This window comes from Panthera uncia, chromosome F2 (assembly GCF_023721935.1).
Source record: "Panthera uncia isolate 11264 chromosome F2, Puncia_PCG_1.0, whole genome shotgun sequence".
NCBI classification, from domain to species: domain Eukaryota; kingdom Metazoa; phylum Chordata; class Mammalia; order Carnivora; family Felidae; genus Panthera; species Panthera uncia.
The window spans coordinates 43,907,914-43,935,245 of NC_064812.1; the positions used below are offsets into that span (position 1 = coordinate 43,907,914).

At 41.1% G+C, this 27,332-nt stretch overlaps 1 protein-coding gene across 4 annotated transcripts in view; it reads left to right on the forward strand.

The window, feature by feature from the left end:
* RUNX1T1 (RUNX1 partner transcriptional co-repressor 1) overlaps positions 1–27,332 on the forward strand; it is a 139,263-nt gene that overhangs the window by 92,326 nt on the left and 19,605 nt on the right. For 3 of the 4 annotated variants that reach the window (XM_049633163.1, XM_049633164.1, XM_049633165.1), the window contains 4 exons: positions 125–306; positions 12,352–12,602; positions 17,632–17,717; positions 18,280–18,481. In XM_049633163.1, coding sequence (XP_049489120.1) covers positions 125–306; positions 12,352–12,602; positions 17,632–17,717; positions 18,280–18,481 — 721 coding nt within the window. The remainder of the gene's footprint in view (positions 1–124; positions 307–12,351; positions 12,603–17,631; positions 17,718–18,279; positions 18,482–27,332) is intronic. The other variant, XM_049633166.1, reaches the window with a different exon arrangement.

Below are 27,332 nucleotides of genomic sequence, written 5' to 3' on the forward strand. Positions count from 1 at the left end.
GGGCGACCCAAGCTCAGGTGCTGCGCTGGGTCACGTGCACGCCAGTGTTGGAAAAAGCGGACCAGGTCCACTGGTTGGAAGGAGCCTCCCGGCCCGCCCTCTCATTCCTGTCGTGCTCCCACAGGCCAACTTGCCCCTGCTGCAGCGCGAGCTCCTCCACTGCGCAAGGCTGGCCAAACAGAACCCTGCCCAGTACCTCGCCCAGCATGAACAGCTGCTTCTGGATGCCAGCACCACCTCACCTGTTGACTCCTCAGAGCTGCTTCTCGATGTGAACGAAAACGGGAAGAGGCGAACTCCAGACAGGTGAGCGGGGGGGAGGACCCTGGACTCACCGTGGCCTTTTCCTCCCATCTGTGGAACGAACACCGTGTTTCGCATCACGTCTGAACTGCTGTCCCCTTGCAACACAGCACCGCGCTAGGGTGGCCGTCTCTGAGCTTGCGCTGGCCCGGGGTGGGGGGATGTTACAGAGCGATGATGAATCTCTGGCCCGTGTCAGTCAGTCTTTGGTGCAGGTTTATCGTCGTTAAAGGAAAAGGTGAAGATGAACAATATTCAGATATCCTAGGTGCCACTGATGGTCCTTAGACATACAGTCAAGACTGAGATTCTTATTTATTACATAATTCAACCCGACCACATATTTTGCCCTTCAGTGTTAGGAAATTTGCCGTTCCAGGTTTTCTCAGAACACAGTGGTTTTGAAGGCTGGCCTTTAGGCGTTGCTCAATAAACACAATGCAATAGCTTTTTCATTTGGGGTTTATTTGAGTTACGAGAAAACTTCTGGGAAGCTAGATGAACTGAGTGAAGATAGGCGTTAAGTTAATAGGATTAATAGATGGCATTTTTTGCTGAATAGTTTCTCAGCCAATATTCATTCCATCAGACACTCTGCTCTCACACCTGAGAATTCTAAGAACCGTAAAACAAAGCCCCTTCTCCATGCAGCCCTACAAAGTGGTTGTTGAATAAGGCGTTTCCATGAAATTTCTCATGTGCCTGTTAAGATAATTTTCTTGAGGACCTCATTCTCCCATATAAATATTTTCTAATAGAGGAGTATGAAGCCTTATTAGCAGTATCCTGCATAGTATTTGTAAAAATATGGAACTGTATCCAAAGGAAACTGTATTCAGAAATGTGTTTGTCACGTGATTTGTCTCCTTTCTCTACTTACCCATTGTCTCTTTCTGCATTTCATCAGGCATGAATGTGACAGCCTTTGAGGGGGTTAACGTTCTGGCACAATTATGTTCCAGATTCATAGGAGCTTATGATCCTTGGAGCTACTCAGAGACATCTATCTGTGACCGACTTAGCTACCCTTAAATGTATTAGCTGCTTTGCAAATCAGGATGTTATTAAAAGCCAGCCAGTTTACATACAGTTATTACATAATCCTCTGTTAAGCAGTTTTCATGCTACAGTCTCTGGAATTTTTCTCCTCTGGACGTAGGACCCTTTAGTGGTTTAAAATCCTAAAGCAAAAGGTTAAACGTTAGTTTACTTCTGACATGCTGTAGACCCACCTCCAAACATGACCTGCCTGCAGTGCCGCTTTCTCGTCTTTGCAAGCCGTATTTCCTCAGTCGTGTTGCAGCATTTGGTACTTTAGCTTTTAAAGGAAGCCGCTTAATCCAGGTGTCTGAGTGGTGTCCATATGATACTGAAAACCAAGAGCCAGCCCGAGGACAGATGATTCACAGGTACCTTACTCTGATTCTAACCCATTTACCCTGCAGGAAATCAGTGCTATGTGCAGGTATGGAGATGTTCAGGCTCCATTTTTCTAGGATCATATCAAAGAATTAGGGAGAGCGTAGATGGACACTTGGGAAGAAAACATTTGAGTGGACGCTCGGATACCAGGGAAAGGTTTAGATGGCTGGCATATAAAGGTAAAGATAATCCTATAGGGCAAAATTGGAAGTGGACACCACCTGTTCTAGAAACCCCAATTGCTGACTAGCAGACAGAACAGTTTCATTTCCTTCTCTATATTCCCAGCCCTTGCCCCCACTGGTTTTCTTTCCAGTGTTTTCTATTTGAAGGTGTTGTGCCTGCAGACTTTGCTCAGACGACGCTGAGGTGAGCCTTGAGCAGTGTGCTAACACTGATATGGAAACTTCCTTTAAGTTCCACACATAATCAGCATTTTTGTTTTGGTGATCTGTAGCTGTATGTGCATGCATGTTTGCATTCGATCAAGTAGAACTTTCTTAAAAGAGCCTCCAGGCTTATTCTCCCTTCGGTTGTTCATCGAAAGTTGCTGGCGTCAGAATTCACACAGTTGCTCTTGGGCTGGAACATTCTTTTGCAAGTGGGACCCCGAAGTGTGTGTTTTAATGGAAGGATGGCAAGTGGCTTTCCTTAGACTTAGGAGGATGGGTAATGAGAACATGTTGTGTAAATACATTTGTATCTTGTGGGAATGTGATCAGAGCCAAGAAAATATGGGTCTCTACAGTATTTTTTTGCATATATTTTCTGCATCTTGTTTGCATATGCATTTTCCTCTTCTCCGGTTATTTATCTGTATATCCAGATCTACTATATGAAATTTTATAGAGTATGGAGCTGACAGCAGAGCTTTTTTTGTTTTACTGAATGTTTTGTTGGTGCATATGGTCTGACATGGATGAGCAGCCACGGTGAGATTTTGGAGTCTATTAAACTGGCTCATTAAAAAGATCAATCTGTTTCTGTAATAACACTGGGAACCATCAGTCACTAAAAGAGGGAAAAACTGACACCTGAGGAGAAAACACATTTTGGTAATTTGTTCATGACATGTCACGAACAAAAGAGCGCTCTATATTTTGTTTACAACTTTGGGGGCTCAAATTCTGTGACGGTTGCAGATATAATCCACTGAACAGTCATCGTGAATTTCAGGGATGGGTTTTGGCAAATGTAGCTTTCTTCTCATCCTTAAATGTGATTGCCACTGGTTATTTTTTTTTTCTTCTTCTTTTCTTAAACATTATTGTTATTTACAGAGAAATGAACACTCTGGGGGAATCTATGAAATTTTTTTTTCTGTCAAAAAAAACAAACACAAACCTGAAATCTAGTCAACTTCCTTTTTAAAATATCTCCAGGGTGAATTTTCTGAACAACTATACTGAGTTGGTAGGTTTGTGGTAGAATAGTGTACAACCTGACTTAGAAAAAGACAATTTTCGTTTTAAAATCACGCCATTATTTAAAATGCTGAGGAAAGTAAATGGAAAATTCTGATTTCTACTCTTCGTTGACATTTAAAAGTTGATTGGTTATGGTAGACCTTTATTTTGTCACTCTGTGAAGGAAGAAGATGACGAAGGGGATGGGGACCTTCCTTGCACTGATTACACAAAGTGACCACTTTCTTTTCTTTTTTTTTAACGTTCATTTATTTTGAGACAGAGAGAGACAGAGCATGAACAGGGGAGGGGCATAGGGAGAGGGAGACACAGAATCTGAAACAGGCTCCGGGCTCTGAGCTGTCAGCACAGAGCCCGACGCGGGGCTCGAACTCACGGACCGTGAGATCATGACCTGAGCCGAAGTCGGACACTTAACCGACCGAGCCACCCAGGTGCCCCCAAAGTGACCACTGTCAAAGATAAGACTAGAAGGGCACTCTTTAAAACTTCTCACCATGAGAGTCATGAAGCCACTCACGTTTTCATATGGGGTGAGGAGGGAAAGAACAATTAGACAAGGCTGCATTCCTTTGAGACTGCAAAATGGTTAAAAAAAACTTCAGGGTGAAAAAAAAAACCTGTGTTCCGTTAATTATCATTGCTACCTTTCTTTGCTCACAGCTTTGATATCGCAGCTTTGGGTCATAATGTGTCTTTTTAATACTGTATTCACACCTGTTCATGCTGATCTTCTCACTCAGAGAATCTTTCTTGCTTAAGAAATCCAGCTGAATGGTCTTTGGGTTTGTATGGGTAACACGAGTTCCACCTCCACCCCTTACTATTTCAAATGATCAATGTTAAATATTAATCCTCTTCTTCTAGGCCATCATTTTAATTTAACTATGCTTTAAATCGTTCTCAGCTTAACACATCGAGACTTTATTATGTAGGCCACATAATTGCACTATTATATATTTCCTCCTCCCTCAATAATTAAATATTATTTTCTACAAAGACTTGTTTGACCTTTAGAATTCTGCAGCTTGTCAGCGGGGAGGGATCTTTGGGATCTACCAGGCCAACCCTTTCTCTTTAGGCTCGAGGAAACGAAGGCCCAAAGAACTTGCCTAAAGTCACAGAGCTTCTTAGTGGCAAACCCAGCATATTTACATACCTGAAATCTTGCAGTTCCACAAATTATGTTGTTTTTTTTTAAATTTTTTTAATGTTTATTTATTTTTGAGACAGAGAGAGACAGAGCATGAACGGGGGAGGGTCAGAGAGAGGGAGACACAGAATCGGAAACAGGCTCCAGGCTCCGAGCTGTCAGCACAGAGCCAGACGCGGGGCTTGAACTCATGGACCGCGAGATCATGACCTGAGCCGAAGTCGGCCGCCCAACCGACTGAGCCACCCAGGCGCCCCAGAATTATGTTTTAATATGCAGTCTAAATAAGCTCAACGAGAAATTAGGTGTCCCCCCCCCTTACTTTCCCCCTTTATTCATTTCTGCCATGTAACTGCCCAAGTGGGTAAATGTGATAGTATAATCTGGGGGTTTACTATCCGGGACAGGATCCTCAGTCAGCCAGGTTTCCTGACTTAATGAGTAAGTTAAAAAATACTGAAGGTTGGAGGGTCAGAAAGCAGTCGTTTTGAAACCGTGTTGGTTGAATGTTAAGATGGGTCATCACAGCACATGCCGGCTGAACCTACGAGGCCCATTTTTCCATTTCTGTAGAATAAGTGAGGTTTCGATGTTTTTGTCTTTCTAGAAAGAAAAGGTAGATACACTTTACAGGGAGTGGTAGGATTAACTGATGATGCAAGTAAGACTTAAGTTCGTATTGTCTTTTGCATTCAGTTGTGTATGACAAAATGTAGGGAATTTATGTTACATTCATGCATTCTTGTTTCGTGTCACAATCTTTTACGCAGTCTTGAGTTGTGTGAAGTGAGTAGTCATTCTTCTAGAGGTGACTTTTTTTTATATAGTCAGATCAATTGTGAAGGTTTCTAGTGAAATAGGATCAGGTTGCATTTACGTGATAAGAAGACTTGCATGGTTGTAGGGGATGTTTTGGTCTCTCCACACCAACCTCAGCATGAACTTGCCAGCCTTGCTTCTTGCTGCTCTCCTAGGGTCTAGCCCTGCTGAATACTCCTCATGCTTGAGTCTGCGTTCTGGTGATTTCTGCCCTTGTCCTTGGTTCTTGTATGTCATTCTATCCATACTTTATAGGCTAACTCAGTATCTACTATTTGAATGAAGGCTTCCCAATCATAACTACTAAAAATGGCTACCGTTTGGAGTGTCTGGGTGGCTTAGGTGGTTAAGCGTCCAACTCTTGGTTTTGGCTTAGGTTGTGATCTCATGGTTCGTGGTGTCTAGCCTCACGTCAGGCTCTGCACTGAGAGCGCTAGAGCCTCCTTGGGATTCTCTCTCTCCCTCTCTCTCTCCCTCTCCCTCTGCCCCTCTGCTGCTCACAAGCTCAATCTCTCTCCTTATCTCTCTGTATCTCTGTCTCAAAAATAAGCTTAAAAAAATGGTTACTGTTTTCCTGAGCACTTAAGATGTGCCAGTCCTCACGCTAAATAACCGACATATTAATATATAGTAGGCCCCCGCCATCCGGGGGCATACGTTCCAAGCAGCCCCCCGCAGCGGATGCCTAAAACCACTCTGTATACTATGTTTTTTCCTCTACGGACATACCTGCGATAAAGTTGGATTTACAAATTAAGCACAGTAAGAGATCAGCAACCACGTGAATAATATAGAACAGTTGTAACAACACGCTGTAATAAAAGTTTGTGTGAACGTGGTCTCAAAATATCTTACTCACCCTTCCTGTGATGAGGTGGGATGAAGGAATGCCCACGTGATGAGATGAAGTGACATGGATGACGTGGGCATCGCGATGTCGCATCAGGCTATGATAACAGGCCTTCAGATGATTCGTTAGAAGGAGGGTCATCTGCTCCAGGACTGCGGTTGACCATGGGAGCTGGGAAACCGCAGAGAGGGGAGGACTACCATAGGGCACTTACTCTGACAGTCCTCCGGTGTACAGGCAGGCTGGAGAATGGGCCTAAGGTCACATGGCTTGTAAGAGGCACTGGTGGGATTCTGATCCTTCCTCCTCTGACTCAAACACCCATGCTCTTATAGCTACGTTTCTTCTACCACCAGCCACTGAATGCCCCACCTCGAACACAAAGTGACTTGGTTAAGTTATGAATGCCAAATGTGTGCTGGGCTCCGCACGCGGAGTTTTTCAGATAGCCCTCTTAGTAACTCTGAGACCGCCATTCTCACTTTGTGGATGAAAACACACAGGCTCATAGGGGTTAAGCTTTCTAAGTTCCAGCAATCAGCGGTGCCAAAATCTGAAGCCCTCTCCATAGCCTCCGCTCTTTCGAGTGTCATCGTGGAGTGATCTTTATTCCCAACAGCCTAGTCCCCTCTTGTACTATTTTTATGCTACCTGCCAAATTCAGGTCCTGCATGGACGTATAGAAGCCTTATGTCTCTGATGAAATTGTGTTTATTTCTTGCCAGCACGCTTCCAGATAAGTCTAGTACTGAGAGGTAATCATATGAGGAGGGTATTGGGGGGATCGTGAGTTGTGTCTTGGTCATCTTTGTATTCCCACTAAAGCTTAGGACAGCACATTACACACACTAGATGTCCGAACCAAAACAAAGGAAAGCGCCACACGCACAACACGCGTAACAACAACAATGCCAGCACTACTGGAACAAAGAAAGTTAAGCTGAATGCCGTCATTTCCAGGAGTATACCAAATGGGCTCTCCCTCAAGAATCTTGCTTGCTTGCTTTCTTACTTTCTTGCTTTCTCCTGTTTTAAAAGACACCTATCTGAAACAGCCACAACCATGAAAATCGCCATGAGTAGCCCAGGGACAAAATGCCATGACTGGTTCACTGATGGGAAAAAAACTGGAGGGCTCCAGTTGGAATTTCTAGATGAGAGAGTAAGAAAGCACAGTTTCAGAGAGAGGTCAGGAGCAGGAGAACGTGAGTACCTTGCAGTGGCCAGAAATTAGGAAAGGCACGGGGACAGCCAGCAGCAAGTACCCCAGCTGCTGAGCAGGTGGCAAGCTTTAGGAGACACGGGAGGCAAGACTCAGATGGCTCTGCGAACCCGCAGATTGTAATCTTTGAAGATCCAGGCGTGGTGGGTGTCTGTCTGGAGTGGCAAACGCCCACCTGCATCTTATTCACTCCTGAAAGTATTAGCATACTGCTCAGGAAGCTGTCTCCTGGGTGCTGCTTTAGCCGTGGAGAGACGAAGGCGCTTCTTGCCATATGGCCCAGCGGTGATGGTCCTGTGTCCTCCAGCTCTCTGTGCTCCCCCATCTTCCTCCAGGGAGATGGCAAGAACGTTGAAACCACCCTGGGGTGTCATGAAGAATTAGGTTTGATTTTCCTTTTAAGGAGGCAGGGTAGTTTGTTAATATATTTCATTTCAGATACATTACTCAACACCAGTGGGAAGGTGTTCTGTAAAATTTTTACCTAAACTCACCTAGTTCCTAACAATTCCTGAAGAGACCTTTGGCTGATTTGTGTTCTGAAAATAGGATGTCAAGAATGATATCCCTCCACTTTGGTTCAGCGTCCGGTTAGTCTCTGGGAACCTTAACAAATCACACGTGTTCAGAAAGGGAAGGAAGATGTATTTAAGTTATTAATGCCTTTGGGCTTCTTGATCATACAACTGTTTACCTCCTGAGATTTAAGTACGCACTTCTGAAATAGAAAAATATATGCGTATGTTTTGATTGTGACAGTCTGCTGGCATCTTAGCCCTGGCTCTGGCTGAGATGCTGGTTGAGGGAGACAGTGGTGGGAGCAGCCCGAGATGAGGTGTCCTGGGGTAGGGCAGGGGGGTCTGTGCCAGGGAGTCAAGCCCTTGGCCGCACTTGATTAGGAGAGGAAAGTTGTAGCATGACTTCCAAGTTTCTGCTTGGGCGACTAGGTAGAAGGTGGCAAAATTGACCAGCACAGGAGGTACCAGAGAAGGATGAGGTCAGTTTGGACACGTCCTGTTTGAAATACCTGCGGTAACTCAAAGTGAGGACCCAGCACAGATATTGATTTGCAATAGCACTGAGGTTAGAATTTGTAAGTTGTTTTCCTTGCCATTCTGTCGCCTATTATGCTGTCCAGATTTGCATCTCTCTAGAACGGCAATCTTCATAGTGATATTTTCCGCCACATTTTTTTTTTTTTGAGGAAAAAAAAATGCCTGTTCGAGTCATGTAGGAGATTGGTCCTCTCATTCTGTCTGTCATGATTTTATAATAACTTTTTCCATTTCCCTCATTTCCTTGAATGTTACATTGTTCTATATAAATAGGGATTATCAGCTCACACTAGTCAATCATAAGTTTTGAAATACTTTATGTAGAGGAAAATGTTTTAAAAATGTGTTGTTGTTGTTGTTGTTTTTTTCTAAAATGGTTCACAGCCTTTATTACTGAGGAGCTGGGGGGAAAACACAGCCTGAGATGCGGTAAAATGTAAATTCGGTCACCTCTTAAGTTTTGGGGTGTGTGTGTGTGTGTGTGTGTGTGTGTGTGTGTGTGTGTGTGTGTTTTAACACATATTGTTTGCCTTTGGTCCCATTTTATTGGACAGGAAACTGAAGCCAGAATGTTAACTTTCCCAAGGTCACACAGCTGAGTCCTGAATGGCCCTCTGTTCTTAGGGTCATCAGACTCTTGAGAGAGGAATGATTGGGATCTAAATGTTAAAGTAGTTGGGTTATGTTCAGGAGAATTTCTGCTGGGGAGATGGAATATTCTCAGGCTGATTTAAAAAACAAACAAACAAGAAAAATGCCTCCTGGAAATCTCTGAGACGTGACAGACTTCCCACTCGAATTTGAGTTATTTCAAGAGTATGCTGGGATGAGACAATGAAAAGCGATGGGACAGTTTGTTAGTTCAGCCCTATACGCTTTGAAAGGGCAACATATAAAGGGCTAATTTGGAATTTGCTCAAGCAAATGAGGTGGAGACAGTTGTAGGCATTTCTAAGAAGACGGCAAATAGTGCTTCAGATGTTTTAGTTACCTTTCTGGACATACATCCTTTGAATAGGGTTGCCCTTGTAACTGGACATGGTGATTTGTGGAAGCACCAGGGAGACTTCTTCATAGCTTTGTTTCTATGAGCCGTGAATGTTTTAATGCTTTGCTGGTAAAATATAGCTAACTTTGTGAGGTGATGAGCTTTATTGTTTCAATAGGCTAGCAGAGTCCTGGGACCCAGGATAGGACAGCAGGGACCTGATAGAAATGATAGGATAGACTCAGGACCTAGCCCTGCTTCTTAGATACTAATGTATCTATTCTACTAATGTAGAAACTAATGTTTAGGGGGGAAAAGCTTCGTTTTTCATAATAATAGGTCATCGAAGTAACAGCACTGATCAGACAGCTGATCTGAGGGTTCAAGTACATAACATATCCAACCACTTGGAAAATTATAAGAATTCTTCCAGTGTTGTGTGTTGCTGTTATCATTGAACCAGGAGAGACAAAACCAGTACGTTGTGTGGTTTGACAGCTGAGTCAGAGATATTTGTGTATTTAGAAATTCGACAGGGGCTGCTACAAGGTATTTAGAGGATAGGTTTTATTTTTGCGCCAAAAATCAGCTACAAATATTTATAAATTGTCCAAAGCAAAGAACAGAGAAGTTCTCTGTCGGCTGATGTGGTTGACTTTGACACCGTCGGGCCAGAGGACCATTAGCCCTGTGTGTTTTGATCATGACCCTGATGGCATAAGTGACCTGTAGATGTAAACAGAATAATTGAATTGCAGGATTTTCAAGCTAGCAAGGACCTCAGAAATCATCTAGTCCAGTGGTTTTCAAACTTGATATTAGCAGCAGACTTTTTCCTTTAAAATGGAACCTTAGGTGGAACCCCAACTGGTAAAACAGAAAAGAATAAGGGGTTTCCTCTGGCCCTTGAAATCTTGATTGTTTGGGGGAAAAGTTCTTCATTACCTGCAGAATCCCTTAAAAGCACCTCAGGTGGCACAGTTTGAAAACCACTGATCTAGTCCAACCCTTTCATTTTACAGATGAGCAAACTGAGGTCCAGAGAGGTTAAGTGGCTTGCCCAAGGTCACACAGCTAGTCGTGGAAGAGCCAGGACTAGATCTCAGGTCTCTTGATTCCCAGTCCAGTGCTCTTTCCACTACACCACCCTGCCGGTAAGGTAGGTGCTGTGTTAGCATTATGTTCGTAGCTACTAATAGTCTTCAGTATTTTCCAACTGATTTATGCTGGTCATGCACATTGAATGTTGAAGTGTGTTATTCAGAAATGTAGAGGATATGAAAATACATATTCGAATGACATGAATATATTCTGAGAAGATAAATTGATAGCTAGAATGTTCCCTTTCACTTTTGAAAATTATTTTAAAGCAGTGCATTTAGCTAATGTCTGAGATACATTGGGCATTTTAGTCTGTAATCGATGATCGGTATGTATGGAGTCAATGTGTTTCAGACACATGCTCTGATGGGGCGGCATTAAGACTTCTGGCTGCCACTCTCGCGAGGACCATGCCCTGCTGTCATTTCCAACGTTGCCCAGACTCCTGTCTCTAGAACGGTGCATCTTTATTCGGCATGCAGTGGGCATATATTCATTTCACATTGAACCCTGCAGAGTTTCAGTTCTCTGTGTGCTTGGGCCTTCTGTCTCTAACTCCTCCATCTTCCTCAACCGGTGTGTATAAACTGTCACCAAGGCTCTACCCTAAAGGGACATACAGGATGGTTCATGATAGAATCTTACTGCTCTAATCTCTGCATCTCTGTTGTTGAGTTAGTTTCCACGCAGATCCTTCTGGTATCATCAGACAGAGTATCCTGGATAGTAGGAAACCAAGAAAAGTGTCTTAAAAGGTCTCTATGCTATTGTCACCCACCTAAAACCAAAAGGCATGTGGAAATCTACAGTTACTGTGACTTGGTAGAATTGTCGTGGGGAAATTTCCCTGGGAAAATAGGTGTTATCACTGGCCTAAGGACAGAGTACTGGTCTCGTGGGGAGAGCCAAACACCAAGGAAACAATTAATTTAGGAGCTGTGATTTCAGTCAGTGTTGGATGTGGATCATTCTTATCTTACTGGATATACTGAGTGGGTCTCTAAGAATAGAGATATATACAGCCCCCAAATATTTCTTTAGCCCTATTTCTGTTTGAGACTCGAGGAGCAGTGATTAGTTATCAGGGCTCATTGGTAGACTGTATTCCTTCTGAAAGCCAAGTTCAAAGCTGTGCGTATCACATCACGAAGTACAGTCCGGGTGTGCCCATCTTGCCCTGAGACCTGATGACAGGTCACATAAGCTCTCTGGGCGAGCTTCCTCTGCTTTAAGGGGGGCTTACTTCCAGGTGGCTGTTTATGACTGCTGATGAATGATCTCGGTGACAAAGGCAATGTCAGACTCCCAGACATGGCATGGCTTTGCTGTTTTAGTTGAGTTGGGTCAGCCCTTTGCAGTAGAACTTTCTGGGATGATGGAAATGTTCTGTATCTGTGCAGTCCGATACCGTTGCCAGAGGTGGTGATTGAGTACCCGAAATGTGGCTACTGCTAATGAAGGACTGAATTTTAAGCTTAATTTCAGTTAGCTTCCAGTGAAATTTAGACAGCTGCATGTAGCTATGGTATTGGGCAACACAGCTCTTAGATGTTCTGACATGAAAGTCAGATGCCAAGTTGGATAAATGGAACAGACTCCCCTTAAGAATTCATCAAGAGAGTGATGCCACACTACCTTGATGAATCTTCATCGAAGATAGTTCAGTTTTAGGGTAATTTGTTTGAAATCAGGTACTCATTTTTGAATGAAAGTGTTAACCATAGAGGGAGGTTGGGATTCCTCTTACTTGTGACCCAGCCAGCTGAGTTTCAACTGAAAAGATATTTGCTAACTTGAGGAGTGGACTCATTTTCTCATGTGTGCAGTCTTGTGATTCTTTAGGCCTCAGTATGGGTTTCAGTGAATTCCCATAGGTCTTCTGGGAAGCTGAGTTTTAGAAAGTTTCTGGCCAATAAAGAAGCATTCTGTTTATATTATAAGTTCAAATGTGAGTATCTGAACTATGCTGGCTTTTGAGTAACATGACGCAACTCTTTTCTTCCCCCTTTAGAACCAAAGAAAATGGCTTTGACAGAGAGCCTTTGCACTCAGAACATCCAAGCAAGCGACCATGCACTATTAGCCCAGGCCAGCGGTACAGTCCAAATAACGGCTTGTCCTACCAGCCCAATGGCCTGCCTCACCCCACCCCACCTCCACCTCAGCATTACCGTTTGGATGATATGGCCATTGCCCACCACTACAGGGACTCCTATCGACACCCCAGCCACAGGGACCTCAGGGACAGAAACAGACCTATGGGTAAGACTGAAGGATCTGTTCACTTCTTATGGGATTGGAGGCGTAAAGACTCACTCATTACTTCTCAACTGAACTTGAGGCTTGAAATCTGTGATAGGGGTAAAAATTCTCCTTCCTTTCTTTTTATTGTCTCCTTTATGAGAACACTTGGCTAGTATTAATATGTTCTTTAACAGCTGTGCTTTCTCTCTCAGTTACTTACAGTCTTCATGGCAGCAGGCTAACTTTTTTTTTTTTTTTTTTTGGAAGGGGGCATCTACATTAATAATAGGGGCGCCTGGGTGGCTCAGTCAGTTAAGTGTCGACTTCGGCTCAGGTCACGATCTCGCAGTCTGTGGGTTCGAGCCCTGCGTTGGGCGCTGTGCTGACAGCTCAGAGCCCGGAGCCTGCTTCAGATTCTGTGTCTCCCTCTCTCTCTGCCTCTCCCCCGCTCATGCTCTGTCTCTCTTTCTCTCTGTCTCTCAAAAATAAACATTAAAAAAATTTTTTTTTCAATTAAGTCCTCAACAAATGCAAAGTGAATTTTTAGTTTAACATTAGAGATTTCGTATGCAGCCTGTCTGCCATAGATACATTTTTTTAATGTTAAAATATTTTTTTTTCCTCTCATTGTACTTTTATTTCAGATAGTCTCAGAGTTCAGTTTGCTTTTCCCAGTCTGTGTGATATTCTGTATTTGAAAAATATGACATGGCATGATGTCTCTGGCTTAAATCAACAGGTGTTCTTTGAGGAATGATGTGGTACTCTTTTCACCTGAAAGGGACAGTGATTGAATTTAGTATTGACAGTTTTGTGTCATAGATCAAAGTACCAGAGAAAGAATGAGTTTGGGTAAATATGTGTTCCATCCGCCTGGGTTCATTCCTTCTTTACATAAAGCTACTGAAGCGAAGCGTTTAGGAGACATTGCCTTCTAAAGAGCAAGTGTCCGCCATGACAAATAAGAGGGAAGATGAACAAGGTAAGATTTGACACACGGCGCCAGAGCCCTGTTCCTGGGCTCTTGTAATTCTCATTTTGATGAATTGAGCTACTTGTAAACTGAGAGCAACAGTCGATCATTTCTCCCTTTTCCATCTCCTGTGTCAGCCAAGTCACCACATGCCAGCAGGACTTCTTCAGTCAGCTGATTGTTGATGAACTTTCCTGACGTGGTAGACCCGGTGGACAGGATAGAGAAAACAGCAAGGGGTGACGTCTAAGTGGGAAACCAGAACACAGAGCTAAGGGTGCGGAACTTAGGGAAACACAGCCAGCCAGTTGTCTGCTGGGAAACACAACCAGCCAGTTGTCTGCTGCTCGAATAGCAGAGGCAGAGTTTTTAGCCACAGAGATGGCGTGATGAGCAACAGTTTATGTTCAGTTTCTCACTAGGCTGCTAATGGGCAGGGCTGCCACATCGGGGTCTTTTGGCTTTCTACAAAACTTAACCCTCCAAATGTTCAGAAAGCAGAAAGGTGGGGGGGGTGGTGAGGGTGACAAGAGGGGCAGTTGAGGCCCCAGTTGTGAGATAGTAAACCAGTAGTTCTGTTGCCCCACAACGGTCATTTCTACATTTACATAGCGTGTTAGGCAAATGGCTAAGCATACAATTTGTGCTTCCGTAAAAGCCAACCTGTCTAGTGTTCTCTCAGGTACCATTTCTGAAGAGCTCTCAAAAATGGTTATGTTATTTCTCAATCTGGATCAACATTTTGACCCCCAAATCAAATGTGGTAACAACCTCCTTCTAAGCAAAGGCCCTGTCATTTACTTAGGGCTTCCTGCCCCCAAGCCATAATTGCTCATTTTTAAATAGAAGTGGAGTCCCCAGTTCATTGTGAGACAGTTCAAGATATCCACTCTTGTAGGTGTTAAGGAATGGCCTCTTTTTTAGGCGGCAGCAAATGCTATTTTATAAAATATTAGTTCCAGTGCACTATAAAGTAATCAGCACGGAAGTAATTATGCTTATGTGCAATGATTATGTTTTCATCTAGTAATGTAAAATATTCCTTTATGAATTCTCTCTGTACCCACTGGTTTTATGTGATTTTTCTTCAGACCACATTCCTTACCTTTTAATTATATTAGCTTATGAAGCTAATAGTGCTAATCTCTATAAATATGTGCAACTACTTAACCATCCCTAAAGTCTGGCAGAGTTTAGTGTGTGTTAATGTAAAATAAAATCTTGATGTACGAGTAACACATTGTGGTGTTACATTAGGCTGCCATTTTGAGAATATAAAAATTGTCATAAAAGTATACTTGGTCTGGTATGACTTATAAATGCCTGTTATGTAGAGACATACACTCACTAGAATCTTTTAATTAATAAAATACCTTTATAAGCAACATTAGTTTATAAGTAAACTTCGAGTTTTAGTCTAGTTAGCTAAAATCTTCTGAACTATACGAACCAGTTAGAATTCAACACTATTGTTAAATTGCCCACAAATGAACATGTGCTCTTTAATGATTATGAGCTATTTTCCCATAGTATATCCCTCTGGTATTATGAATAGAAATAAAAAGTGCGGTAATGAATATTTAAGTATCTGAAATAGAGAAATTAATAAATGTAAAATTTTGAGTTGTCTTAGTTTTTCCTTTTTAAAGATTTGATTCTACCTAACAAATGACCTTCAGAGTTCAGAAGCAGCAAATGATACATTTTCTCACCAAGTACTTGGGGTCCAACATGTTTCTAATGTACGTTTTTTTTGTTGTTGTTGCTAATTTTTTTTCAACCTTTATTTATTTTTGAGAAAGAGACAGTGCAAGCAGGGGAGGAGCAGAGAGAGAGGGAGACACAGAATCTGAAGCAGGCTCCAGGCTCCAGGCTCCAGGCTCCAAGCAATCAGCACAGAGCCTGACACGGAGCTCGAACTCAAAAACCGTGAGATCGTGACCTGAGCTGAAGTCGGACACCCAGCCGACTGAGCCACCCAGGCACCCCTGTACATTTTTTTTTTTTTTAATGAGATGAAGCTTAGCAGTATGCTACAAATGTTGGAATCTCATTAGCCACAGACATCTTGTTGCTCATTAATATTATTCCAGGTGTTAGAGCTTGTATCCTCACTGGTTTAGATCTGCTGAATTTTTGAAAAAAAATTTTAAATGTTTATTTTTTTTGAGAGAGAGAGAGAGAGAGAGAGAGCGCGCGCGCAAGCACAAGTGGGGGAGGGGCAGAGAGAGAGAGAGAGAGAGAAGGGGACAGAGGATCCAAAGTGGGCTCTCCACTGACAGCAATGAGTCCAGTGCAGGGCTTGAACTCATGAACCATGAGATCATGACGTGAGCCTAAGTTAGCCATTAAAGCAACTGAGCCACCCGAGCACCCTTGAATTTTTGAAACTTTTGAGACCTCTGGAGTTCTTGGTCCTTAAAAGCAAATAGTAAGATGCTTCCATTGTGAAAGTCGATGCCATATTTATATCTTCATCACTCTCTGGTTGTTTTCTGTGATGACTCATTCAACGGTAGTGTTTTTTTTTTCCCCCTAAAACACAAGCAACAAATAAGTCAACAAAAATTACATATTTGCAAACATTTCAACTTGAAATAGTCACAACAAACAGAGTAATAACTAAATATTATTTCCCCCAGTGTCTTTTCTATTACGCAAATTAACACATATTTGCAATGTTACTTTTTTACCAATAGGTGGCATTGACAATTTTAACTTTAAAAATGAATCTCCGAACATGCTCTAATTAGACAAGGATGGTGTGAAGTGTTTTATATTTAGATCTTTATTTAATTGGAGAAAGCACTATCCTGCATTTGTTCACTTCTATTAGCTATAAATTAAATCGCATTTCATGGTTGGCTGAAAAAGAGTCATGTGACTCATCCTCTTTATTTCTCTAAATCAGGTAAAAGAGGGGACTTCTAACCTCTCTGATTCCACAGAAAATAAAGTGTAACATCTCCTAACTCTTACTGTCCTTTAACTCCTACACAATGTCCTCTTGAGAAGGAGCCTGGATGCCCAGAAGACAAAACCACACTACACTTAATCTGCTATTCAGAGTAACAGTGTGCGAAGTGCTAACCCAAAAGGAGTTTGAATCATTTAAAATGGAAAACATTGCCATAGTCCAATGCCTTTCCTTTGTAGTGGACAATAAGCTGTTTCATCCATGATGGATTTGTAGGAGGAGCAACATGTTTCCGGGGGTCTCTGATCACAGCCTTCCACCCTGTTCTCTCAGTGAGACACATTTATTTTCCGTTTTGATGAGCCTCCTACCTGATTGCTCATGTTCACTGCCGTTGTTACTCACTTGGTGCACATTTCCAGGTTACGTGTTTGGGTTGTACCTTAACTCTGATGTTAAAGAGCATTCATACTTACCACTAGAGATTACAAATTGGGATTTTCAGCTTCTTGGCTTGGATGCGAGACATTTGTCCAAACTTATGTCTGGTGTGTTGAATTTTTTCATAAAGGATGTCCAATTTATTTCTTTTTGTTAATGTTTTGGTAAATTGAGTGAGTATGCATTGCTTTCACCTTGTGCCAGCCCAATTTCATCATGGAGGTCTACGCAACAGGATTGTGTTCCTTTACCCATGCTGAAATGCGTTACCATGCTTGTTTTAAGAAAGCATAACCCTGTCCACGTAAAGTGATTTGTGCTGTCTTTATTTTTAATGCTAGAAAGCTACACTTTGAAACCACTTAATGTCCGCTTGTGGTTTCTTGTATTTGTTAAGAGGATATATTTATTTTTCACTTTGGGAACATTCTATGGATAATGGACTCAGCGCACGGTGTCCCTTTACTCCGCATCTCTTCATATGTAAAGGAAAGCGTTCTGACCAGATGACCTCTAAAATTCCTTTCAGTTTTAGCATTTTATCACTCAATGAAGAGCCCGTTTGGTAATTGTGAATCTGAGTATGACTTGTGTCTCCATCCAGAATCGAATGTATTTTCACATCATTTAGTTTAGTCTTTGCTAAGTGCCTGTGTGCATATGGATTATGTCCCGAATGCTTTAGGGTGATTCAGCCTTCTTCTGTACATTCATAGGGTTGCATGGCACACGTCAAGAAGAAATGATTGATCACAGACTAACAGACAGAGAATGGGCAGAGGAATGGAAACATCTTGACCATGTAAGATGTCGGTAATCATTTAGGTTAAAATATGTCTTGAAAAGAATTGGAGTGGGGTTCTATGATAAAATAGAAATGTTGGAGATGCTTTGAGGGTATTGTGTTTAGTGCTATCCTTGAGAAACCTAATGAGTGGGAACATTTGAGATCAAATCTAGGATTTGATTTCTACGTTGATAACAAAGCCGCTAACGTAAGAGAGATGTGAGGTCGTGGAAAGGAGTCCTCAAGGCCAGATCAGTGGGTTCCTGTTTTATCGCAAACGGGCCATTTAGTTTATACAGTAATGGGATTAGTATTTGGAAGTTGGCTGTGTGCCTTCAGCTGAAATCTCTGTCGTGAGTCATGTTCACGCCTCCCACGTTTCACTCTCATTCCCATTGAGTTTACTCATCTGTTGGGTCTCCGTTTCAAATCTGACCTTTGAAGATAGTAGACTGAAGCCTTCAGGAATAAAATCACATCCCTCATCGTCCTAAAAGAGTTTGTTTCGCTGCCCACCAGAGTCTGTTGCGTTGTGGTGATTGCTGTGTTCTTCCCCTGTGCCCCGTTTCTCACACAGCTGTTAAACTGCATAATGGACATGGTGGAGAAAACACGACGATCTCTCACTGTACTAAGGCGATGTCAGGAAGCAGACCGGGAGGAGCTGAATTACTGGATCCGGCGCTACAGTGACGCCGAGGACTTGAAAAAGGGTGGCGGTGGCAGCAGCAGCCACTCAAGGCAGCAGAGTCCTGTCAACCCAGACCCAGTCGCATTAGGTACCTTTTCTTTGGATGGACCTACTGAACAGACACTGCTTACCGTCTTAATGCTGGTTGCATATTTAATCTGTCTTTTCAAAAATAAAGGATGTGCGGGGCATTCTAGGACGATAAACACTTGACATCCCCAGATAGGCCTCATCTCTCCGTTAGGAAGCCGGGCGCACATTGGCTTATACAGAGTGGGTCACAAAACTTAACCTCCTTTCCCAGGGTCCTGTTGGGCTTAGGGCAGAGCTTCAAAGCCAGACCAGAATGTCATCCGCATCACTCACACATGTGCCTCTTCATAGCACAGCTCTTTGGACCCTGTCTCCAGTCTGCAAGAAAAAATCTCAAGGAGCGGGCCCCAAGCTTCTGTAGCTTCTAGTAAGCCCTCCGGGGCGCTGAATTCTGCCGCTGCACACGGTATTTGAGACGTATGGTGTCTGATTTTTCATTCAAGACACAGCCTCTGAGATAACCTTGTTTTCTAGCTCTATCTTTTATTTTAATAAAACACTTAACCAGGAAGAGACACCTATTAGTTCTGTAGTTTCCCCACTGCCACTTGCAAATTAGTAACGAAGGTGGCACTGTTGTCCAGTGACTTGACCTTGACTTAAGCTCGCGTAAATTTCTTCATGAATTCTAGTTCTATACAGGACTGTTTATATAGCCGTGCTTTAGAAGTTGGATACTCAATATGTGGTCGTATTTTATATTAATATGTGAGTATTGTTGGGGTTATAAATAGAATACCGTCACAAATACATGGAAAAATCCTGAGCCCGGGAGAACTTTTGAGTGGCCTGTGAACTTTTGCCTTACAATTAATAACAAGATGTCACCGTTTACACTGCTGGCCACGACACGTGTGTTCCATCTGAGTAAACTTAGTGGTGATGGATGTGTGTTGATCCGTGTTCTGTCATTTCGTTTTCCTCCTTGCTTAGCTACATACCTGTCAGCTAACTCAGGTTAGGGCACAGTCCAGTTCGTGCCACAAACGAAACTAATGACATACACGTGCTGATCAGGCTCGTGACTTTGGCCTCATTTATTGCCCATGGCTGATTCTCAAAAATTAAAAGCTTGTATGTAGTGGCTGTGGATCACAGTATCTTTTTTGTTAAAATTATTCCTTAGGCAGTAAAGTTTCCTTTGTGCTTAGGTTTGTGGATTGCTACTGGTCGCTGAATGCTGAATGCCCATTACCGTAATAAGTGTTAGAGTAAGAAAGACTCCAAGTCACTTACTTTACTCTCTGGGCGTTATTCTAAAGTGTGTTTTAAAGACAAATGTGCATTTATTAGGTTTTGTTAAGGCAAGCAATGGAAATAGGTTTCACTTTAATTTGAACCAACGATGGTCCACATAAAACTATTTAGAGCCGAGCTGAGTAAACATCCTGGTTTTCTTTTTCTTATTATGAATAAAAAATTGGCTAATCGTGATAGGCGTTTTCAGGACAAATAAGGAAGATATTTGTAAACATCCAGTATAGGCAAAAATTGAGAACCTTAAAGTAAATACAAGTTTAGGAGTAGAGGTGTTCAGTTTAACCTGCTTTATTGAACAGATTCGTTGAGTCAGTACTTCTCGAATGTTTATTGTGTGCCAGGCATTGTGCTAGGCAGTGAGATAAAGGAAATTCTTCTTTCCTTCCCTTGAGGAACTTTTAGTCTATTGGAAAGATAGGCAGGGCCATAGCTGGGGGCCTGGTATCAGATGCCACGTCAGGTCGGTTCCCTGAACTGACAAGACGAGTATTATCTGCTGCCTACTATAAAAGAAAAAGTTCAGAAACCGATAGGACTTAATGCCTACGTGTGTTATTTTCAGCACGCAGAATCTAGAATGCCTTCGATTGTCACCACTATTGCATACACATTTGGGTGATGCAATTGTGTATTCTCCAGGAAGCTGGGTTTAGTTTCCCTGCTAATTAAAAGAATAAAGTTGGTTTCAAAACTTCGTAGGAGTACATAAATTAAATTATTTCCTGTGATGCTTCATGAACTCATAGTTTTGGTAATACGAGGTTGCTTTGACATTAAGCTTTTGTGGATGGTATTATTCAAAGACTACAAGCATTTGCTTTCTTTGTTTGGACTCTGACTGTTTTCTTTTAACAAACAGTCATGCCCCTTAGGGACACAGAACCCTAGATTGCCTTTCAAGAAACCATCACAACTTTAGAGGTTAACTTGTCAAGAGCCACACGATGTGCAAGTTTAAGCATCCCGCATGTTATTTCGTTGTGCGTCCTTTCTTAGCCTTGAACTCTTTCAGTTTTGTTTCGTGGGGCTGGGTTGTGGCTCTAAGACAGCTGGTGGTTTGTAAACATGGACCACAGGCATTCACATTAGGCGCTTCCTAAGGTTCTCTCCTAGGTTTTAGAGTTGAATGTATAGATGTGTCAACAGAGGAGCGGAGATTACTGGCTGATGAGTCTATTTTCTGCTTCTGGAAAGTGTGGAGTGGCGTATGTGTGTGTATAGATAAGAGCTATGGATATGTTTATATCTTCACGTACTCATAGATTTCCATATCCTACAGTAACGGTACACATGTTTCTTTTAGACCGATTCTCTCAGTTCTGCAGCTGCTTCCAAGGTCAAATGAGACCTGCAGAACTTCAGAATGATAATATAGGAGATTATCTTTAGTTCCAAATATTTCCTTGGTTACCTCCCTAGCTTGGAAACACTGGCAGTGTTTAAGTCGCACACAAACGTTCTGAACATTTTTAAACTGCATTTGGAGGGGACTGGACAGAGAACATAACCTCCATGACTGCTGTGTTATATTTACTGACTCCCGTTCTCACTTTTGAAATACATCCATAGTGTTAAGTCAGTGTGAGGGATTAGCAAGAGAGCATGATTAATCTATTACCAATTAAATTTTGGGATTTTTCCCCAGATATTAAATAAAGGCCATTTTGAATAGCCTCTTGAACAAATTTAAAAATTGAGTACATACTGAACCCGTGATGTTATTTCTACTCTTTAAGTCAAAATCAGGTTGATATCTTGAAGGACTCTTCAAAATAATTGGTTTTTGTTTTCCCCCTAGAGATGAGATTTGTGTTATTTTTGTTGTTAACTCTTCACTTTGCAGGAAAAACTCCAAATATTCAAGTACTCAAGTTAGAAAGCTAATTCTTAACCCAGTTGTCTCTGTTTTCAAAGTATGACTTGTTCTTTGTACACTGAAGTTTTGTTACGTTGTGAATTTCACTGAAGAGCGAGTTAATGCCATCAGAATTGACGGATACAATCACTGAAATAGAATTGCCTTTGTATGTGCAGGTAGGTAGCTGCCCGTTAGCACTTCCCGCGCTCCCTCAGTGTTTATCTGGATCCCTCTGCTGCTGTTTTTCTCCACCTTTGTCTCCATTGCCCTTTTCTCTCAATGTGCTACTTTGTATCACTCTCTTGGCTCCTGACATTTTATTTACTTTAAATTACTTTCTTTTTACTGCCTGTGGACTGTTCTAGAATCTTTCTACAGCTCATCTTGTATTTGTGTGCCTTCCGTGTTTCTCAAGAAGTCTTTTATACTATTAGAGTTAAGAGAAGTATCTAATGATGGACTAATGTCGGAGCCTGAAACATATATCTTTGAAACAGGAATACATTTTTCCGTGTGTGTGTGTGTGTGTGTGTGTGTGTGTGTGTGTGTGCGCGCGCACGTGCGCGTGTGTGTGCGTGTGTTGTGAATGTGTGAATGTTGTGATGACAGTGTATGGAATTTTGAAAATACCTGCATGTATGTTTTGGTGAGGGTTTAACTCTTGCCAGAAAGGGAAATGTCAGAAAGAGGTTTTTGTTTCTTTTAAATGGAACATAGAGTCAAGTTATTCATTCATAAAACGCTCAGAAATTCCAAGTTTGGCAAATTGATACCACCCTTGTCTCAAGTAGATTGGTAGGGAAATTGGTATTTTAAAATTCCACTGGTCAGAAAGCTTTATGATTGTCGTATAATCGAATTATAGAATTTCTCATTACTGTCGAAAATCTCAGGAAATCTAGCGTGAAGGTTAAAAGCACAGATTGTTTGGATGCGAGCTTCTACTCCACTCCTTCCTAGTTTCGTCACCTTTGGCAAGTAACTCTCTGTGCCTCACTTTCCTCATCTATAAAATGGGGATGTTTCTGTATCAGATGAGTTAATAGGTATAAATCATACAGTGCTCGACCTGTAGTAGAGTAATAGCTGTTGCTATTGTGTCTAGCATGTAATCTCAAAAAGTACTTTAAAGGATAGTGGTGGGATAGTGTTTTTGCTTCGTATGCAAGATTATAAAATTAGAGTAGATTCTTAGGTATTTTTTCATTCTGGAAATATCTCCAGTTTTTAGGTAGCTGCTTTATTTAACAAGCAGAAAAACTAGAAAAGGGGAATTCTGTTTTAGACTCAGTAAATACGTTGTACCTTTGAGGCCCTACTTCCTAATACAAGGCTATAGAAAAATAGTTTTCTCCCAACCAAAGAAATACATCTTTTCTTACCATCAGATTATAAAAACCACAACACGTTATTCAGAGTATATCTGCATATAAAAGTTTAGTGTTTTATACACTTATATTGATTCCTTTAAACCACACCATGAAATTCATTTCAAGACCATTCAGCTCAGCACCTAAGGAAAGCGCCTACTGTATTTAAGTGTGTTGGGTTAAAAAAGATGGGAGTATTAAATATTCCCATCTTTTAAAAACAAGGAAAGATGATTACCTCCTCAAGCGCTGGGTATTTTTATTGTTAAAAACAGAAATCCTAGTGTAGTTCTGGCTTCTAGGTTTGGTTTGGGCTTCTGGGACACAATATTGAAGCTTTGGAATTTATTATCCTTAAAAATAATAAGCAGGATTTATAAAGACAAACTCACCTCACCTGTCCTTTGACGGTTTTTGTGATCGATATTATCATGATCTCAGCCTCATTCTGCCCACTACAGGATGAAGGCCATACCTAGGTGCTGCCAAGTTTTGAGCCTTGCTGTCCTGGGTCAAATGAGGTCCCATTGGTTCTCCAAAGGCTATCAGCTCATCCCTTCATATATATTGATGGCGGCCCTTGATGTTTCTAGTATCCAATGGTCTCCATTCTTTCGTAAGTGTAGCGCATCTTCCATCTCATACATTGTAGATTGCTTTTTCTGTTCTTCCACGTTTCTGGTAACAACTCCCGCGCCTTGACGCAGTCTCCTCTTTGCATAGATGTGTTGTCCTCCGGAGGCCCCTCCTCTTCTCCTCTCACCCCCAAGCAATTTGCTTCCCAGAGCGAGCCATACTGATGTAGGGCTTTTCTACAATTCTGCAGTTTTGAAATAGTTATGTATGTATACATTTCACATTTTAAGCCATCTCTTACCTTTGTTTCTGTGACTACGTTTTACAACAGCTGTCCATTTTATAGCAACTGGTATTTTATAGGTGGTTAATATTTAATGGTTTAAAAATTAGGTTCTTTAAAATCTGGGCCTTAAAAACATAAGGTATTTTGCATAGGTTTGTCTAGAGCAGTCAATATTCTATCCTAAGGAAGCCTTGGGAGATAAGTTGTCTCTTGTCATATTGAGCAACTTCAAGATGTTTTGTTTGTTTGTTTTGGGTTTTTTAAAATGTTTATTTTGAGAGAGAGAGCGAGAGACAACAAGACAAGATGTGTGAGTGGGGGGAGGGGCAGAGAGAGAGGGGGAGAGAGAATCCCAAGCAGGCTCCATACTGTCATCAGCATGGAGCTCGACGCAGGGCTTGATCTCACAAATGGGATCATGACCCGGGCTGAAATCAAGAGTCAGATGCTTAACTGACTGAGCCACCCAGGTACCCCTGGATTTATTTGTTTTTTAAATTCAATATTGCCTATATAGACACTGTTATTGCTGCTACTTCAACAGAAGATAGTACGCTTATTAGTCATTTGGTTTCTGTAGTGACAGTGGTATTCATCAGTGTATCAAAAATAGAATCTGAGGAATACACGTATTGATCATTCATTTGGTTGGTAGACCTGATGTTTAGCTAGGACACAGTAACTTAAAACTGGAGAGGGTATTGTAAAGTATGTATGTATATATGTATACATATATGTAAATCTTTGTCTATTTTATAAAAATAATTTACCTGCTTTAGATTCTTCTCTTGTTTTGAAAAGACATTATTTAAGGAGGTAGAGTAGGATCAAAAGGACTTTTGCTTGGTTGGCTGTGGTGTTTCTATCAGGTGTCAAGGTGAGGTGGAGTGTAAGTTTATATGTCACTGTGAATTTTAGGGAGATACAGACAAGGTGAAATACTGCACAACTTTCCAGCATGGAAAGTGTATGGACCTTCACAATCTCTATTGTACAGCCCCTAGGAAGGTGACACATAATTAAGCCTTGGACATTATCTTTGAGTAAATTTGGGGGCTATCAACATTCATGAGTTTTAAATAAAATTTATAAGAGTATCATGTAAGAAAGTTGAGAACTTTCCAACAAGGAATAAGACAGTGAATTACTAACTATGTAAATAACTTCTATCCCCAAGTGACATGCTCGGAATAAAAAATCACTGTTGTATATTGCTTAATCCAAATCTCTTCAGAGTTGTTTGTTTTCTTTTTTAAGTTTCATGCTATATGGATTTAAGTGCTAAGAGAAAAAAGAAATTTTAAGGTGCTTTTTTTTTCACCTTAATTCTTGATGAGGAAATAAGTATCCATTCTTACTGGGCAGCCTACGAAATAATAATAACAGTGATAATAATAACAAAGGTAATAGCATGTAACGTCTAATGAGAGTTTGGGATGTGTGGTTCCCAGCATGCAATAGGAATTACCTCGTTCAGTCTCCATAGCAGTGCACCTAGATGTTGTATTAGTGTCCCCACTTTATAGATATGGTGACTGAGACCTGGAGAAACTAGCTTGCTCAATGTCACCAGCCTAATATATGGCCAAGCTGGGATTCAACTTCACTGGGCTCTAGAACAAACTCTCTTCAGCCTATGTTCTCTGGGGCCGGTAATTAGTATCTTTCATGCATGGCCTGTGGATAACTTAACATTACCTTTCCTGTTCCCTGTAATAACAATTGGCCATTTATTAAAAAATATAATTTTTATAAGGGTATTGATCTTTTCTTAATCCAATAATTGGAAAACACTTTTTTTATTTTTTTATTTTTTTTGCTTCTTTGGAGAAGGCATGATTTTTCTGTTTCTCTTCAGACTTTACATATCTATTCTTATCTAATAAATTATACTTAAGCCAAAATCTGTTCCCAAAAATTGTCTTTAAAAGCTGCCACAAGTTCATCTCTGATTCATTGTGCTGTATGGCTAAATGTGAACTTGATTACACTTTCTTTATTTCTTTTGGAAATAGTTATAGTGGTGTGGAAGTTAAATCTTGACAAATCTAATTAGCCATATCATATTTGCTTGAAGTTGTGTGTGCTCCAAACAGTTTTATCTAGATGTTTTAAGGATGAAAATTACCTAAATAAAAGCATTTTGGTTTTCATCATTTTCCTTATAGAAGTCAATGTGTGCATGAGAATGCAAGGGTATTCCAGTCCACCCGATTATCAAGTAATCATGAAATTATAATGAAAACTTAAAATAAAATTATATATTTGGAATAATTTTAGATTTGAAGAAACATTGCAGAGATAGTACAGAGGGTTTCCAAATGCCCTTCATTAAGATATAATAAGCTTTTGCTAATTCAGAATAGTTGGGGAAATCTTCAGTTTTAGTCAACTGATAAATCTGTGTGCCCTACAAGGAATCAAAACATTCAAATCTATTTAAGGCATTCAAATGTAAAATTGTATATATACTTAGCTAAATTGATTGGGCTTTTCTGTTGTCTATACTCTGTATTCTGCTACTTGACATTTTTTATAAATGTAGGGAAATTTTTAATGACTTGACATTTATCATGGGTTGAATGATTATTATATTTACAAAAGTTGAAGTGATTTTTTTCTTCCCCCAAGCCCCTAAATACATAGGCTTTCAGGGAAAATTCAATGTGGAAGATATTTAGTATATATTTTAACTATGGAAGACTGTATACACTTTATTTTCAAGCATATATAGGAAAATATTAAAGGTGTCCTGCCATTTCCATGAGCATGTTATTTTGGAGGTTAGCATTCCTACATCAGTTTTCTTCTGTTTTCTCAAACTTTTAAAATTTGCCAAGTATGATAAGCACATTTCATTTAATGTGAGATGTCATTTTCTTTTTTGGAAAGCAGGTACTGATTCTGTTTTGTTAACCAAATACCTCTGAATCCATTCTAATGATTCTCTCTTGCTTCCACACGTCAAACCCATATGAGCTAATCTGTGTGAAAATGTTTCATGCTCAGCGAGATTTTTAAGAAGTAATTGTGAGAACTGGTTCGCCATGGAGTAAGGCTCACTATTTACTGAAAGGTGGTGGAATCAGAGCTGTGTGAAAATTAACATTAGCCTAAGATTTGAGTTTCTAACTACCAGTTTGACTCTTGGAAGGAAAACTACCAAACACCATTCATATTCTTTAACAAAATAAAGTATGCCTATGAAAATCCCCACAGTTGAGAGCGTTCTGGGAGCAGTTCTCCCAGATATCATAGTGTATAATGAAATCATGGAAGTTGTTGAATTTTGAGCATCCAAGGCATTTAGACCAACGGCCTTCTGTTTTCCTTGAGCTCTAATGACCGGCCTTGCTCTTCGTGTTTATTTTCTAGAAGTGAAATGCTCGGCCTTTTAAAAATTATGTTTTTGTAGAGCAGCCAAGAGAACAGGCATGGCCGGTTTCTACTGTGTGTAATGACATAACGTGCTTATGGTGCTTTCTTCCTCCCCCCC